Here is a 16,114-nt window from a genome sequence, read left to right as displayed (position 1 = left end):
TAAAGTTTGATTTGCTTGTCGCACTACTGTATTACCCAGTTAAATAGCTTATAGTTTACAAGGCCCAATGTATAAATGAGGGGCCAAATACCTTCATTTTAAGAAATTATTTTAAGTTTAAAAAAAGAGTCTGTGGGTAGGACAAACGCCACAGTTTAATGATTAGCGGATAGGCACTCAGTCTTGTGCAACAAGAACCATTTTCAATTTATTTTAGGCATAAGGGATTAGGAAAACACACTGTATACCCAGGAACAAAAATAAAATAAAAATTTGTTACGTAGTGTTATCGTTTGGTAAAAATTGTCCAACAGCGCCACGCCGTGGTACATTGATTACTATCGTTCGAAGTTTGTCATGCCGATGACTGATAAAGATCCACTAAATAAACTGGTTATAATGACTTTGGAATCAAACAAACGCAGTACGCATTTTAGCTGAAATTTATCGGCTGACTGAAAGCTGTCTCAGTAAATTACTGCTGGCACCCAGCCTAAACCTATAGGCTCCGCTGACTGTAACAAACATTTAAATGCTGTAAGTGTTCTCGGTAAAGTCTGTGACTCCTGTTTCCCCCTGCTGATGTGACAGATCTGATGTTTAACTTAAGCAATTTCAACAGGAAAAATGCTTTATGTAGCTTGGTGAGTATGTTAGGCCCACTTACAGGCCTTTATCAAATACGACCAACGTTTTCTGTGCATATAAAAAGCGCCTTACACTTTCCCCGTTCTGCAGTTGTATTACATTACATACTTTAATGCGTGGTATAAGTCTAGATTTTCTAAGACAAGAATTGCATTTTAGATTTTATTCTTTAGTCTTTACAACCAAACAAACACAGCTGGCTTTTCCTGTTATTCTGGACAAAAACTTCAGAAAGTCTCGCCGAATGGAGATTAACCGGAAGTTTTCCGCGATCGCCGATCCCGGATGAGCGCAGGAAGATCGGCGTGCGTGCGGACGCAGTGCTGTGCGGCTCCGGGAAAGTCGGGCTGAGCTCCGTGAGTATGCAGGTGCAGCAGCTTGCAGTGCGCTGTGCTCCTCATGTTCAGAACGATCTGAATGAACATCATACCACTATTTACAGGATAATGCTTTCAAAATGAGCAATGGGCGATTTCTCTCCCCCCCCCAAAGAGTAAATGTGCACTCAGGCCGGAAATGTTTAATTCCACACAAAGAGATGTAACTTTTAAGTGCTTCCTGCGGTTTCACAAACAATTAATTGGGAGGGGGTGACATATATAACGCCGGTGGTCTGTAAGTTCTGGTCTTACTTCCTGGAGACAATGCGCATGCGGGCAGGTACAGATTGATTCTTTTGCTCACATATTAGTTACGCAAAGCTGAATTTCTACGGTTATGTTTTCCTTAAGCTTTTGTTTTATTCATGTTAATTCTTTATCCATATTATATGAAGCTAGCTTTACCCCCGCCTTTATAAGACTGATAGTTCTGATATATTTTGGATGTCAAAGTTGTTTAGAGTAATCGTTTGATGTACGCACGTGAGTTTATAAATATCGAGATCATTTTAAATTAAACTGTCGCACTGATGCTTGTGTAATAATGTAAGTCTTTGCATAAATCATTCTGCCGCTTATCATTCGTTTTCACAATACACCGTGATGTTTGTGTTTTAATAAAAAAAACCCTGCTCTTTAATGCCATACTGAATCCGGCTGTTTAAGAAAAAGTGCGCATCCCGAATAAAGCCACTTTACCGTTAATGTACAGGAGGACATGGACGCGCAATCGGAGGTTGTTAAGCGGCTGCGGGAGTCCTTTCGCTCGGGCGTCTCCCTGCCGGAGCACTTCCGAAGGACCCAGCTGGAGGCCATGGTGGCGCTGCTCAGGGAGAACGAGCAGCGGGTTTTGGACGCGATGCACCAGGACCTGGCCAAGGTGCGACCGGCTCCTGTGCTCCTGTGCTCCTGTGCAGCTGCCTCGGCTTATCTAACGCAGCCCTTACCCCCACCCTGTCCCGCAGCCCAAGTTCGAGGTGGTTCTCTCGGAGATTGACATCGTGATGAATGAGCTGCGCTTCGCCATCAGCAACCTCAAGACCTGGATGATGCCGGAGTACGTGGGGAAAAACCTGGTGAGTGCTTGGCAAGCCTGACACTGTGCACAAACCTGTATGAATAGTAGGGTCTGGAAAGCAAATTCCTCCTTTCTCTGTGTAAATCCATTAAGGTGTCTTCACCTGTGTTTATCAAATTCGTTTTTTGGAAGAGATTTTAGCGTTATAGATAATAGCCATGTTTTTGCAGCTGTTGAGTTGAATGGAGTTGGCAAGAGAAACTGAGCTTTCATTATTTGTTTCCTGTAACTAGGCACCCGTAAAACACGGGAGAGAGTACTAAAAGCCTGCACTGGTTTTTGTTTTTTTCTTAGGCGACAAAGATGGATGACTGCTTTGTTCGTAGGGAGCCACTTGGCGTCGTGTTGATAATTGGCGCCTGGAATTACCCCCTTCAGCTTATTTTGTTGCCCCTAATTGGGGCAATATCTGCAGGTAAATACAGTGATGTTTCCTGCCTTAATACATCAGTAAGTGGAATGAAGCATGTAGATGTCTGGCTGTTTTTTTAACTATAAATCTATGCTGTACCATTCAGGTAACTGTGCTGTTGTGAAGCCCTCTGAAGTCAGCCCAGCGACGGAGAAGCTTCTCGCTGAGCTGATTCCTAAATACCTGTCCCCGGTATGACGTCTGAACGCTCCCTGCTCTGACTCGCTCCCTGCCTCTCACCTCTGGATTTGCTGACCTCCTCGCGTTTGCTGTTACAGGCCTGCTACGCAGTACTGTGTGGCGGAGTCGAAGAGACAAAGAAACTATTGGAGATAAAGTTTGATCACATTTTCTTCACAGGTAATCTCATGTAGAGGTCAGACTATCGCGCTTGATAACGGTTGGATGCATAATGTTTGCATTCATAGTGTCCAGCCTCAGATTCCTGAATTTCTTGACCATCAAAGACCTAAAACATTCCAGCTTCTCAGTTGCATTCCTGCCTTCAGCTCTTGCCTTCCCTCTTCCCCAGGTTCCCAGTCGGTGGCCCGCAAGATTCTCCAGGCCGCAGCGGTGCACCTGACCCCCGTCACCCTGGAGCTGGGGGGGAAGTGTCCTTGCTTAATTTACGGAGATCTGGACGTCCAGGCGGCGGCCAAGAGGCTGGCCTGGGCCAAGTTCTTTAACGTGGGCCAGAGCTGCGTGGCTCCAGACTACGTGCTGTGTAGCCAGAAGATGCGGGAGGCTCTTGTGCCGGCCCTCCGGAAGACGCTGGAAACCTTCTACAGCTCTTGCCCGCAGAAGAGCCCAGACATGGCCCGCCTGATCTCCCAAAGGCACTGGGCGCGGCTCTGCGACATGCTGCAGAGATCTAAGGGGACGGTCGTGATCGGAGGGGAGACGGCAGAGGAAGAGAAGTACATCGGTGAGGGATCCTTTGGGGGCGGCTTGCTGGGCTGAGCCTCTGTGCCTGTGATCACAGGGTCTCCGCTTCGAGTCCGGCCTCAGCACATCTGTGGGTCCGTGAGCAGGGCCCCTAACCCCCCACTCCCTGGGTGCTGCTATGGGCGGCTGCCCTTCACGGCCAGCTTACCCTCACCTACAGAGTGCAAGTTGGGGGAGGCCTAAAGAGAATTTCCCCAGAGGGATCAAAGTATTTAATAATAATAAATGGGGGTGGGAGGTATTTACTGCTGTACGGTAATGAGGTACTAAGGAGGGACTGTACTGGTATAGTGAACTTCGTAATCAGTGCTGGGCCCTTCACAGCTAATCTGCATTGCGATAAACATTTAATTTGTATTGGATCTCATCTGCCCATCCCTGCGGTTTAGCCATAGGGCAGCTGTGGCATAAGATACTTCTTTCTTTCCTTGAAAGGGCAGGACTTGCGGCTTTTTTAATCCAAAAACCTGTAAACCTGCTCGCAGCAGGTTGGGCGTGTAGCACAAATTACCATCACAATGGACCCCGTTTAAAAATGAGCCACGATTCATAGCACGCGAGTCTCTGCGCGAAACCTCGCCGAGCCAGTAAGTCCGCTTCGTGACGAGCCCCTCAGTTCGGGCAGCTTTAAGGCTCCTGGATTTAAAACAGTCCCGCCCTTCTGCTGAACGTGCATGTACAAACCGCCCGAGCTACCAAAGGCTGGGCCCACGTTGGCATCTTTAGTTAGCTATGCCGATACGGCCCTTTCATGCGAACCAGCATTAAGAGAAGCAGTGAACTTGCCAAGCTGATGACTGCTGGGGTCATACCATTTAACATTTAAGTCGGGGTTAGTTAAGCCGGCTCTGAGTTGACGCAGTATGTAAAACTTGATCTGTTGTACCCCCCACTACCTCTTCAGATCTGTTGTATTCTCTCTTCACTGATGTTCACCAGCCCCTACTGTGGTGGTGGATGTCAAGGAGACGGACTCACTCATGGTGGACGAGATCTTCGGCCCGATTCTGCCAATCATCACCGTCGAGACCCTGGGGGAGGCGATTAACTTCGTCAACGCGCGAGAGAAGCCGCTCGCCCTGTACATTTTCTCGGATGACTCTGAGGTAAACCCCAGCGGTGTGCGGCCCATGCGTCGTATCACGCCGGTGCATGCTCCCCTACCTCCACGTTCCTCGCTATGAAGCACAGTGATACGTTGGCTTCTTTTCTCTGAAGGTGGTCACTGCGGTTTTGGAGCGAACCAGCAGTGGCGGTTTCTGCTCCAACGACGGCATGGTTCACATGTGCCTCCCAGGATTGCCGTTCGGAGGCATGGGTAAGTATTTGCCTGTTGCACGTGCTCACTCTGCACTTGTCAGCTCATTGGCTGAGGATTATGGGAAATCTTCAGTGCACAAGCAACGCCTCCCGTGCAGTAATCCCAGGGGCCACTCTTCCACCTAGGTGCCAGTGGGATGGGCAACTATCACGGGCGTTGGGGGTTCGAGACGTTCAGCCATCGCCGTGGGTGCATGCTCCGCGGCTGGGCTTTGGAACGGATCAACGTGCTGCGCTACCCGCCGTACACCGAGAGCAACTTGGGCTGGCTGCGTTGGGCCACTGGTACCAAAAAGAGCTGGGACAGTTGCTCGGTCCTGTAAGCCATCTGCAGACAGTTAGCAGAAGCTAAACATCTAGCTGGTGACCTGGACTGGTTACCACACCTCTGAACTCCTCAGAACATCAACTTTCTAAAATTCATTTTTAACACGAGATTTAATGACGTTTTCATTACAATATGGTGTTTGTCCCTCTGTGAGCAAACTCCTCGTACCTCTGTGCCATATTTGGTGGGGGTCTGCAGCTGGTCATTTCATCTGTTGCGCTTCACTGATATTAGATGCGAGACTTTCTCTTGTTGCTAAGCTCACCCTTAAATCACTCGAATGGCTGAGCATGTTCATGGTGCGGAAATGGGGCTTTAAATGTACTTTTAACGTTTTCAACTGTGCCAGGACCTGCGACTGCTTTAAGATGCCGTCATAAATGTTGCATGTCTGTGTGTGTAACATATCTCCAGTGGGGGGGACCCCCTTTCTTTCTTAAACAAATTGCATTTGTTTAATAAATGACTCACATCAAACCTGCATTTGCCTCTTTTCCCAGCCGCCCCCCCCCCTCGCTACACTGTGCACGCCTGACCTTTTGAGGCCATTGCTGACTGTCGGGCTGCTTCCTTGTGGCACTGACCCTGCTCAGTCCCTCAGGACACGGAGGGAAGGGCAACACTTGCATGCATCTTAATTTTTCATAGTCTTACCATCTGTAAAATGATGGCATTTTCAAAAACAATGCTGTTTTGCAATACAGTTCTGGTATTTTGAAATCTTTAGAGTTTACACTTGGTGAATGGAGACCAATGCTCTGCTAAAACATTTTTAGCCTATCAGGATAAAACAGCCACATTTGCTGCTGCTGCGTTTGCATGAGCTCTCCATTCTCTCTCCAAGCCAACCCTGATCATTCTCGTGCCACTTGTCTCGTCACGTGGCAGGTTTGTGAAGAAATTAAACTGAGCAAGGAGGATAAAAGTGAATAACTGGTCACCAGTTCAAATTATTCCCTCCCCTGTATGGAAATGCTTTGGATTCCTTAGATATTGCTGAAAAACAAGTGGTTTTTCAGCACTGCTTGTGGCGACAGATTTATTTCACAGATTCTGGTGGTAGATAAGTTCTATTTGACTATAGTTTATTTTGGGTAAATTTTCCAACTCCTTTTGCTTTATGAATATTGCAACATTTATCACAAATTAACATCACAATAATTTGAATTTCTTCCAATACATTGCAGCTCTACATCAAATTAATGGAATCGCTTTGTCAGCCAGTAGGTCTTACAGGCCAAAGTCACTCCATGCCTTCTTATTGGAAGGTCACCGGTTCGAATCCCAGGGTCAGCCAGGTGCTTTCACCCCTTGTCCTTGACCCGAACCCTTAACCCGCACCTGTCCAAGGGCTGGATGAGTCGGATCTCTTAAGTGTCACTTTTATCCAAAGCATCTGCTAGACATGTCAAATGACTCATGACTGATTCTTTCCTGTAACATGACCATCCCATGCGCAAGCTGTCCCTCTAAATACAGGTGAGATTTATTTGCTGGGTCCAATTTGAAGAGAACAATTCTCCATCTCAACTACAGACAACTTCTGATTGGGAAAACAGAGCTCACTGCCTCCTGTGGAACACCCTCAGCGCAGACACGGCGATGGCGAGCTTCAGGACTGATTTCGCGGTTCGGGTTTGTAGGACGAGGGGGGGTTGGTCGCTGGGGAGGCCTGGCTGGGCCGTGCGGGCTCCGCAGCAGAGTGGCCTGCAGTGGTGGGCGTCTCCTTCTGCACGAGCTCCGGTTCGTCCTTGCCAGCCTGGGGCGGGTGGACCAGCACCCTGTCGATAATCCCGAAATCCTGGGCCTCCACGGGACCCATGTAGCGATCTCGCTCCATCACGCTCTCTGCAGCGATAGGGGATTAGGCGAAGGCTGCACTTTCGGCCTCTGTGTACATTCTCTCATTTGGGCTCCCAGTTAGCCTTACCTATAGTCTCCAGCTGCTGCCCCGTGTGCTTGCAGTAGATGTTGTTGATCTGCCTCTTCAGCTTCAGGATCTCCTCGGCCTGGATGGCGATGTCGGTGGCCTGACCCTGTCCCAAGCACAGCCAATCAGTAACATTCCCGCATCGTCCCCCTGGCCTGAACGTTAAACATCAACAGAGTCAGTTCTCAGTGGAACGATCTGGTTATAGAGAAGCTGGGGGTGAAGAAGCTACATCTCAACATTACAACCATATTTAATAGGAACGGCAATTTGAAAACATCTGAAAAGTTTAGCAACTGCATCAGAAGAATATGTGTCCATTTGAAATCCTAGATTTGTGTAAAGCTATAAATCGCCTACAAGTTAATACATACGTGTTTGAAGAATAATACTAGTCTCAAACACTCAGGGCGCTGTTATGAAATTGCCATTTCTACTAAATATCTATATATCTCTAACACACAAATACTTTCAGAGAAAGTGGTCTTTTCTGAACTATTTTGAGAGCCTCGTGAGGAATCAGAAGGCTAATCACGTCTGCCATTTCAAAATAGAACTGCAGACCCGATTTTACATTAGAAGTGTCGCTAGGTTTCAAAACAGTTCGAACCCGAGTGTCCAATGTGCCGTCACTGATTCTTCATATGAGCAACTGCAAACTCGGGTATCAAGTACCCCCCCCCCCCCCTTTCCGAATCCTCACCCTCGCTCCCCCCGAGGGCTGGTGCACCATGATCCGGGCGTTGGGCAGCGAGTGCCGCATGCCCTTGGTGCCCGCAGCCAGCAGGAGGCTGCCCATGCTCGCCGCCTGGCCCACGCACCAGGTGGATATGGGGTTCAGGATGTACTGCATGGTGTCGTAGATCGCCAAGCCAGCCGTGACCACGCCCCCTGCAACACAGAAAGCCAGCGCATAAACACATCTACGCACGTGAAAGGGTTCAGAAAGTAATCCTCTACAAGTGCCACACATTTACTCACCCTGTAGTGTCAAAAGGCCAAGTTTAGTAAACAGCTCAGTCCGCTTGCATTTAGTGCAAACAGGCCAGATGTCTGACCTCCCCAGTCCACAACGCCCTTTAGCGTTCACTTACTGCACAGTGCTTGCTTGCTCTCCCTGCCTTATATTAGCTACCATATGCTTGCTTTGTTATGGCTTCAACACCCACTCACCCGGACTGTTAATGTACATATGAATGGGTTTGTTGTTGCTCTCTGACTGCAGGAAGAGTAGCTGAGCGATGACCAGACTGGCCACAGAGTCGTCGATCTGTGGAGCAAAAAGAAAACAGATGAAAACCACATTTAATTTGCCGGGAAAACACCCCCTTTGACATATAACCGCCACGGCGTGACAGACACATGGCCGGTGCCCCTGATCGCCACGCTGACTGCAATGGGCTCACCGGTCCCATCACGCAGATGATCCTCTCCCTAAGCAGCCTGGAGTAAATGTCATAGGCACGCTCCCCCCGGCCCTGAGGAGAGAACGAGCAGAGTGCCGTTCACCATTATCGTGTGCGCACATTCCACAGCACCATCATGTGATAATCAAAACTAGCCAATGCAACCCCCTAGACACCCTTAAATGGGTGTTCAGGTCAACCCCCCAATGCTCAGCCCAGAGTCATGCCCTTGTATACACGTTTTTTCACATTAACATCTATAATTGATGACGGAAAGAAAAAGGTGAGAAGGTTGAGGTCGCTCCTCACCGTCTGCTCCACCACTATGGGGATGAGGGGGCTTCGCCACGGCGAGCTGTGGTGTATGAAGCGGATCGACCTGAGCGCCGAAGCCGCATTCTGCAGAAGCCGCTAAAAGGAGGCAACACGGCATCTTAATAGCGGCAATAATTTTAATAATGGTGCATATTTTAATGAGCACGATAATACACAGAGCAGTACTACAGCTACGGGTAAGTATCCCAGGCTTGGGGGGACCGATGAGAATTACTCCTGTAAAAGTTCCTGGGCAACAAACAAGCAAAGGAGTTACCAAAAAAAAAACATAAAACCAGACAAACAAGCCACAGGCGAATTAACTGAAACTCCAGCTTTCGATCTCATAACAGAAAACATACTGCAAAAACAATAGTGGAGAATAATGTACATGTTCTGTAAAATGTTAAGTTGTCCAGTACAACTTCGTATTTGGGAAACGGCACCTTCACATTTTAGAAAAGGAAGCCTGACAATACTCCTAAATGTATACTCACTGGTAAAAGCATACTGCAACCTGGGATGCGGATTTCTTACTAATGACCCAAACTAACCCGGAACAAAACCAGTTTACCCAGAATCCCTCTGTAACGTCCACATGGGCGCCTCTCCACTGTCATGTGACGAGTTCAGGCCATCAGGTGAAAGTTTATCTACTCCACGCTAGAGGGCAGTGAAGTGTATAAGTTAAGTGTATAAGTGTTGCATTTATGTTTGCAACAACACATATAAGTTATAAAATATAACTGGATACAAAGATCGATTACCATTTAGCATAATGTTTATAATCCTCGGGTTATTTTTTCAAAGTCAAGAATCTGGTTTTATCTGAGTTATGAATAAATATGAATATGAATGAATTTGTTATTGATCATTTGGGACCAAAATAACTTCAAAGATTCTTGCAGAAGTAATTCGTATTAATAAATAAACAAATAAAATCTAAACAGATGACTACTAATAAAATCCACAACGCTTCAGGGAAGTTCTCACTGCACAGTGACGTTTCAGCAGAGTCACAGGCTGAAAATTAAACTGGGTATTCGGAGAAACTGGACACATAGCCCCCTGCCTCGTTTGAGCAATGAATAAACTGAGATGGAGACATCCGAAATATTAAGAGAGAATGTTTATCACATTTTTACTCTACAAGAATAAAAACATTAAACTGTCTTTAGAGCAGATACAGTTAAAAATCTAATTCTGATGTAGCATGACTTAATTATAGATTTCGTTTTGTATACTGTACTGTACGTGTCCCTAGAGTTTTACATACATTTGACTTTGCTGGAGTTTCACGTTTGCTGTACTCGTACAGCCTGTATGGCCGTGGCTGTATTCACGCCACACATCTCAAACGGGTTAGGGGTGGGGCCATGATGCGTGAAACAATTGGCACATTGTCATCGGGTGTTTCGCTTCATCCACTGAACATTAATTTTACTGTCCGCAGGGAACACGAAGAGGAAAAGTTACCTGTAGGACAGCAGCAAATTAGACGGAAAGAAAGTGTCTTTTTGCTGTGTTCTCGGTTGGAGGACAAAAGAGTTTGTGTTTGCGAGACTCGTCGAGCTCGATAAGACTTTCGTTTGGGGAAAACTTCGGTCTCCTTTTCAGTCGCAGTGCTTCGCCTCGCCGTCATGTCAAACAACAGTGCCAGCAGCAGCAACCTCATTATCGCCCAAAAAGCGGTTAAACAGCTCCGTCTGGAAGCCAGTGTGAGGAGGATCAAGGTAAGGCAGACGCTGCCAGGCTGATATATTTCGGAAATGATTCTAAGTATTATCGGGTTTAAACTAAATAAACAGCCGGACCATACCAAAGTCTACAAAGCCGCCTACTCAAATGGATCGTCGAAGTACAACTTAACCCACAGTTGAATGTATTACACGCAGGCGCTGTTGTTTTATAGTGTTTCATTGCATTTCACGGCACTGTATTGCGTTTTGCAGTTGTGTAATATGCTTAGCACGCCTTGAAATGGGAGCAGCCCGCACTTCGTTGTTCCCAAATCGCCATCGGACCGGGCACTATCGCAGGCGATCGCTTAGCACACATGGGCTTCCAAACTCCAGCATCTGCCGTGTTTACAGCCGCGCTGTTACATTGTAACACTGTCACTTCCTGAGTGCTGCTGTACTGTCACCCCGCCGCGGGGTGTCTGCGTGCAGTGGGTGTTTCCTTCGTTACCGACTTGTCGGTGGTGTGTAGTTGTGACAGTGGATCTTTTCCCACCCCATACTCACGTCTGCCGACCTGTTATTCAGATGACTTATCCCAACCCTGATATGGCTTGCAGGGAAATTCTATAGCCTGTGCAAATCCACAAGCAAAGCATTGAGATACTTCACGTTATCTTGTCTGTGTATGTCCTGTGTATAAATAAGTATCCTGTGGACAAATATGCGGTTATCAAGTTACTTTGGTTACATTTGCATGGTCAGTCATATGACTGTGAAATTCTAGCTGATCCCTTTGTTTAGGAGCATGTCCGTGGTGACAGGAATAATCTTAAAATCAGTAACTAGTTTAATATTATGCATTTAGAAATATTTTTTCATTCATTGAATCGTAGTATCAACCACCAACTGGAAATTTATTATAACTGTTGAAGGTTTAAAATGGTCATTTTCACATTAAAAGATAACGTGTGTAAACATGTGGGAAAAGATAACAAATTGCACCCTCAGCTCTGTGTATGTGGGTTTTGCGTTTTGTGTGCGTGTGTGTGTGTGCGTGTGTGTGTGCGTGTGTGTGTGTGTGTGTTTCTGTGGGTGTCTCTGGGTACTGGAGTCTCCTGAGTTGGTGTTGGTAAATTGTCCTTAGTGCATGATATTGTGTGTGTCCATGTGTGAGTGTGTGTGTCCATGTGTGAGTGTGTGTGTCCATGTGTGAGTGTGTGTGTCCATGTGTGAGTGTGTGTATGTGTCTGTGTGAGTGTGCGCACACACCCCGGAGTCAGGTGCATATCTAGAAGTTCTGGGCCCCCTGACAAAATGAAAAAAGCCCCCCTGCCCTCCATTTTACATGTAAATTAATGTATCCCATGGTCCCTGTAAGGCACTGGGGCCCCTGAATCTGCCAGGGTATCCATGCCCCTACTGCGGTCCCTGTAAGGCACTGGGGCCCCTGAATCTGCCAGGGTATCCATGCCCCTACTGCGGTCCCTGTAAGGCACTGGGGCCCCTGAATCTGCCAGGGTATCCATGCCTCTACTGTGGTCCCTGTAAGGCACTGGGCCCCCTGAATGTGCCAGGGTATCCATGCCCCTACTGTGGTCCCTGTAAGGCACTGGGGCCCCTGAATTCCCAGGGTATCCATGCCCCTACTGTGGTCCCTGTAAGGCACTGGGGCCCCTGAATTCCCGGGGTATCCATGCCCCTACTGTGGTCCCTGTAAGGCACTGGGGCCCCTGAATCTGCCAGGGTATCCATGCCCCTACTGTGGTCCCTGTAAGGCACTGGGGCCCCTGAATCTGCCAGGGTATCCATGCTTCTACTGCGGTCCCTGTAAGGCACTGGGGCCCCTGAATCTGCCAGGGTATCCATGCCCCTACTGTGGTCCCTGTAAGGCACTGGGGCCCCTGAATCTGCCAGGGTATCCATGCCCCTACTGTGGTCCCTGTAAGGCACTGGGACCCCTGAATTCCCGGGGTATCCATGCCCCTAATTTGTTCCTGTCAGGGATAGACTGGTTGCCCATCAGTGGTTTTTCAAGATGGGCTTCAGCCTCACTGGGAACCTGCACTAGATATACTGGGATGGATATGTTTTCTTTCACATTGGACTGGTGTTTAGCTGCCAGAAACAGGAGTGCCGTACTGTGTCTCCATTGTGCTATAGACATACTGCAGAAGTGACTAATTTCTAAGGCATTAATTACGTGTCTCATTCAAAACAACATGAATGTGGAGCATAAAGAGGAAGCACAACAAGTTTTTGCAGATCTTATCATCTCCCCACTCTGGCTTTTTCTGAAGGATGAAAATAAACAAAGGTGGCTGAGTCCTATACTGACGTCACCGGCATTTTGAGTGTCCAGTACAGCATCTCTTACTCGCTCGTCACTCCTCCTTTACACTGGACCTCTTTTCCGGTGCTAAAGTGTGTTTGTTCACTCAGGATGTGATTTGACGTCGTCATAAACCCGGAGCACTGTGATATATGCAGGCTGTATTTATTTTTAGTGCAGCTTTGTGTTTGAACACTCTAAAGCACTCTAACACTGGCAAAGCATAAGGGCCTCTTTACACTGGTATATGTGGGGAAATTCTCTTTTTACACCGTCTTTATTCTGTGTTCTGTAACATCCTGTAGCATTTTCCCAGGTCATGCATTCTAATATGTGCAATGGATGTACCTTTTTCGTCTTCTGTCCTTACTGGATGTTTTATGAAGCCACTTGGCACCTTTAATTTCCCTCAGGGATAGATGTCTGGCTGCCCATCCATCTGCCCATCTGTCTGCCTTTCTGTCCATCTGTATGTCTGCCTGCCTGTCTGCCTGCCTTCCTGTCTGCCTACCTGCCTTCCTGTATGTCTGTCTTCCTGCCTGCCTGTCTGCCTTCCTGCCTTTCTGCCTGTCTGTCTGTATGCCTTCCTGTCTGCCTGCCTACCTGCCTGTCTGCCTACCTGCCTGCCTTCCTGTCTGCCTACCTGCCTTCCTGCCTGTCTGCCTTCCCACCTGCCTGTCTGCCTTCCCGTCTGCCTACCTGCATGTCTGCCTTCCTGCTTTTCTGCCTGTCTGTCTGTATGCCTGTCTGCCTGCCTACCTAGCTGCCTGCCTGTCTGTATGTCTGCCTACCTGCCTTCCTGTCTGTATGCCTGCCTGTCTGTCTGTCTGCCTTCCTTCTTGTCTGTCTGCCTGCCTGCTTTTCTGTCTGTTTGCCTGCCTGCCTGCCTTTCTCTCTGTCACACCAATAATGTCACATTTATCCTCTTCTTCAGGTGTCCCAGGCTGCATCAGACCTGAAGAACTTCTGCCTCCAGAATGCGCACAAGGACCCACTTCTCATGGGTGTGCCCTCCAGCGACAACCCCTTCCGGCCCCCCAAGTCTTGTGCCCTTTTCTGAGGTGTGGCCCCTGTGTGCTCGCTCCCTACTCCCTCCAGTTAGCTCTAACCCTCACACCATGTTTCCAGGGAAACGCCGATGGTGAATCCAGCTGAAACATGGTGACAGCTTCACTGTCACACTGCTCTTTTAATCATTGCTGATAATGAGTTCATGACCCAGATGCTTGTTGTGTATGGTGTTTCAGGTCAGGTCCTCACATCCTAGTCAGTCTGAATGCTCACTTTCATTATTTTCAGTATTTCTCCTTCCACAGTCTTTCCTTGTCCCCCTATGTCAGCTTCTACATGGGCATGAGCTACAGTAACGTGACTCTTGTCTGTCGGCAGCTGATCGCTGAGGACGCCAGGACCTCTCCTGAGCATCTCTCCTGGCCTGTTCACTCCACTCTCCCACTGAAGACATTTCCTGGAGGCCTGCACCCCCCTCCCCCTCCCCCTCCCCACCCCCGGCAGCCTGAGCTAACCTAACAAGACTTAATCACGGTTCTTCGAAAGCCTCGATATCTTCATAAGTAGTGCCTTAACATAAAGGATCACAGCCTATTTTATAATTCTTGCACATTCTTTAGTTTAACTGCCCTAACTTGTTCCTGACAGTACCCTTTTGAGGTAGGGCTCCAACTACCTGGTTCCTTCTAGAACCCGCCGTGTGAAAAGTAGCAGTACTAACACTAACATGCAGCAGTGAAGGCGGTGCCCTGCGGGGAAACACACTCATATTTGGCTATTAATTCCCTGGGATGACATCAACTAGCATCACCATGACATCACCAACCGTGGCAGTTCTTTAGTTAATCAGATTAATGGTCATATTCCTTGAAGCAGCATTATGATGGATTTCATTTACACACGGCTTGGCAAAGTTTGTCTCTGGTGGTTTGAAACTGGTGTTGATAGACTGTAGGCCTAACTAGTGACAAGAATGGTACACAATCCTATAATCAACCTGGGGTGGAAGGTAAAATAGACCAGACTGAAACACTACAGCTGCCTGGTTTGGCATCGCTGACCTGGGGGACATCACTACACCCTGGGGAGGTTCTGCCCCCTCCGTCCCGTGACCTGGCGTTTGGCGGAATGGCTACGTTGGCCGAAGTCAGACTGCGTGGGTCTATTTGCGAAGTCTCAGCTTGCTACAGATGGTACTTTGTCCGTTTCCTTCCCAGCTTCTCCTGGCGATCTGCTCTGCCTCTGTCTCCTTGGGCTCCTTATCCCAGCGGCTTATTGCTCAGAAACGTAGCGCTGCCTCGTCTTTCACATGCTGACGCCTGACAGGAAATCGGCTCCCAGCCCCAGCAAAATAAGCGAACGTGCCAATCTTGTTCACTCCGTAGGACAGAAGTAAACACTTTGACCTATGTGAGCGTTTTGTTAGTGTTTCAGAAGGAAAAGCTGGGAAACCCGGCTGAAATCTCAGATTTGTTTTCTTCGTGTGTCTTGTGTGATTTGGTAACACGGTCAATATTCTTTAGAAAGACTATTTTCAGCTCTGAGTACAGATTTTGTTCTCCTCAAAAGAAAAACGCTAAATCCTGTAATATCCTTTTTGTTGAGACCCAAGTGTATCGTAATTCCCAATTAATAGCAAAGCTTAAAGTTAGTAAACAATAGTCTTAGGACCATATTGTTGTTTTTGTTATCTCACTTTAATGGCAATGTTTCTTTTTTTGGGGAGGGGGGGGGGTGAGGGTTAACAACATTAAAACCCAAATGTGGTGGAAAAAACAAATTCTTATTGACAGATTATTGAATGCAGGAAATCTTTATATTATATGTGTTACATTAACAAGGTGTAACCCAATGAATTGTTTGGATGTACATGTTTTCTTTTTTAATCTGTTTGTTTAGAGGATTATGGCATGTAGTATGGCGGTTGTTATTGTTTTTCAGTAAAATCTGTCAATTTGTAAAAGGGCCTCCCAGAGAAATTGTTTGGAAACAATGAATAAAGACTTAAAATATTTAAAGATGTTGCATTTTTACGAAATGTGATTTTAAATGTGCTTAAAGATGTATTGTGATGTATTGCTATGATGGACATTTGAAGTTAATCACAAAGTATCTTTAACAAATAGTTCGTCTGGTGTGTTCTTCGGCCATCGCCAACGCTCTGCATGTTTCACCATCGTGACCCGGCCATGCCTGCACACGTGGGCTTTGTCGTACAGGATGGGTTTGCAGATGAGCATTGTTATTTCAGCAACGATAATATGCAGCGAAACTGGTGTTTGGTGCATTAATGTGTTTTATTTACTCATAATAAATGAGGGGGGTCGGGC

General features: G+C 47.3%; 3 protein-coding genes across 5 annotated transcripts; 2 read left to right on the top strand and 1 right to left on the bottom strand.

Moving 5' to 3' along the window:
• Positions 1–879: 879 nt before the first annotated feature.
• aldh3b1 (aldehyde dehydrogenase 3 family, member B1) lies at positions 880–5,588 on the top strand. 3 transcript variants are annotated; one of them, XM_023810694.2, is made up of 10 exons: positions 880–1,004; positions 1,741–1,908; positions 1,994–2,104; positions 2,401–2,521; positions 2,625–2,710; positions 2,797–2,878; positions 3,051–3,443; positions 4,403–4,569; positions 4,682–4,781; positions 4,910–5,588. In XM_023810694.2, exons 2-10 carry the CDS (start codon positions 1,747–1,749, stop codon positions 5,104–5,106), a joined length of 1,419 nt encoding a protein of 472 aa, XP_023666462.2. In that variant the 5' UTR covers positions 880–1,004; positions 1,741–1,746; the 3' UTR covers positions 5,107–5,588. The 3 variants fall into 3 exon arrangements, with proteins under 3 accessions (XP_023666462.2, XP_072561048.1, XP_023666463.2); XM_072704947.1 differs by having other exon boundaries at positions 955–1,016; XM_023810695.2 differs by lacking the exon at positions 880–1,004 and adding an exon at positions 1,047–1,308.
• A 587-nt stretch (positions 5,589–6,175) lies between these two features.
• On the bottom strand, positions 6,176–9,368 carry clpp (caseinolytic mitochondrial matrix peptidase proteolytic subunit). The gene is made up of 7 exons (XM_023810715.2): positions 9,260–9,368; positions 8,757–8,858; positions 8,448–8,519; positions 8,215–8,311; positions 7,745–7,932; positions 7,042–7,147; positions 6,176–6,959 (listed from the first exon to the last, which is right to left on the bottom strand). The coding sequence occupies exons 1-7, from the start codon at positions 9,269–9,271 to the stop codon at positions 6,724–6,726; spliced, it is 813 nt and encodes a 270-aa protein (XP_023666483.1). The 5' UTR covers positions 9,272–9,368; the 3' UTR covers positions 6,176–6,723.
• A 764-nt stretch (positions 9,369–10,132) lies between these two features.
• Positions 10,133–15,802, top strand: LOC111843272 (guanine nucleotide-binding protein G(I)/G(S)/G(O) subunit gamma-5). Its single transcript, XM_023810724.2, has 3 exons — positions 10,133–10,495; positions 13,708–13,834; positions 14,163–15,802. The coding sequence occupies exons 1-2, from the start codon at positions 10,403–10,405 to the stop codon at positions 13,831–13,833; spliced, it is 219 nt and encodes a 72-aa protein (XP_023666492.1). The 5' UTR covers positions 10,133–10,402; the 3' UTR covers position 13,834; positions 14,163–15,802.
• The last annotated feature ends 312 nt before the right edge of the window (positions 15,803–16,114 follow it).

This window comes from Paramormyrops kingsleyae, chromosome 22 (genome assembly GCF_048594095.1).
Source record: "Paramormyrops kingsleyae isolate MSU_618 chromosome 22, PKINGS_0.4, whole genome shotgun sequence".
NCBI classification, from domain to species: Eukaryota; Metazoa; Chordata; class Actinopteri; order Osteoglossiformes; family Mormyridae; genus Paramormyrops; species Paramormyrops kingsleyae.
The sequence above is the reverse complement of the archived record's forward strand: the minus strand, read 5'-3'. Positions and strand labels throughout refer to the sequence as shown.

Excerpts from the sequence above, each read along its gene's own strand:
- LOC111843272 (XM_023810724.2), top strand. The coding sequence starts at position 10,403 with ATGTCAAACAACAGTGCCAGCAGCAGCAACCTCATTATCGCCCAAAAA. Across the intron at positions 10,496-13,707 it reads CCAGTGTGAGGAGGATCAAG|GTGTCCCAGGCTGCATCAGA; the intron begins GTAAGGCAGACG and ends CCTCTTCTTCAG.
- clpp (XM_023810715.2), bottom strand. Across the intron at positions 8,520-8,756 it reads CCATAGTGGTGGAGCAGACG|GGCCGGGGGGAGCGTGCCTA; the intron begins GTGAGGAGCGAC and ends TTCTCTCCTCAG. Across the intron at positions 7,148-7,744 it reads AGCCCTCGGGGGGAGCGAGG|GGTCAGGCCACCGACATCGC; the intron begins GTGAGGATTCGG and ends TGCTTGGGACAG.
- aldh3b1 (XM_072704947.1), top strand. Across the intron at positions 2,522-2,624 it reads AATTGGGGCAATATCTGCAG|GTAACTGTGCTGTTGTGAAG; the intron begins GTAAATACAGTG and ends TGTACCATTCAG. Across the intron at positions 2,879-3,050 it reads TGATCACATTTTCTTCACAG|GTTCCCAGTCGGTGGCCCGC; the intron begins GTAATCTCATGT and ends CCTCTTCCCCAG.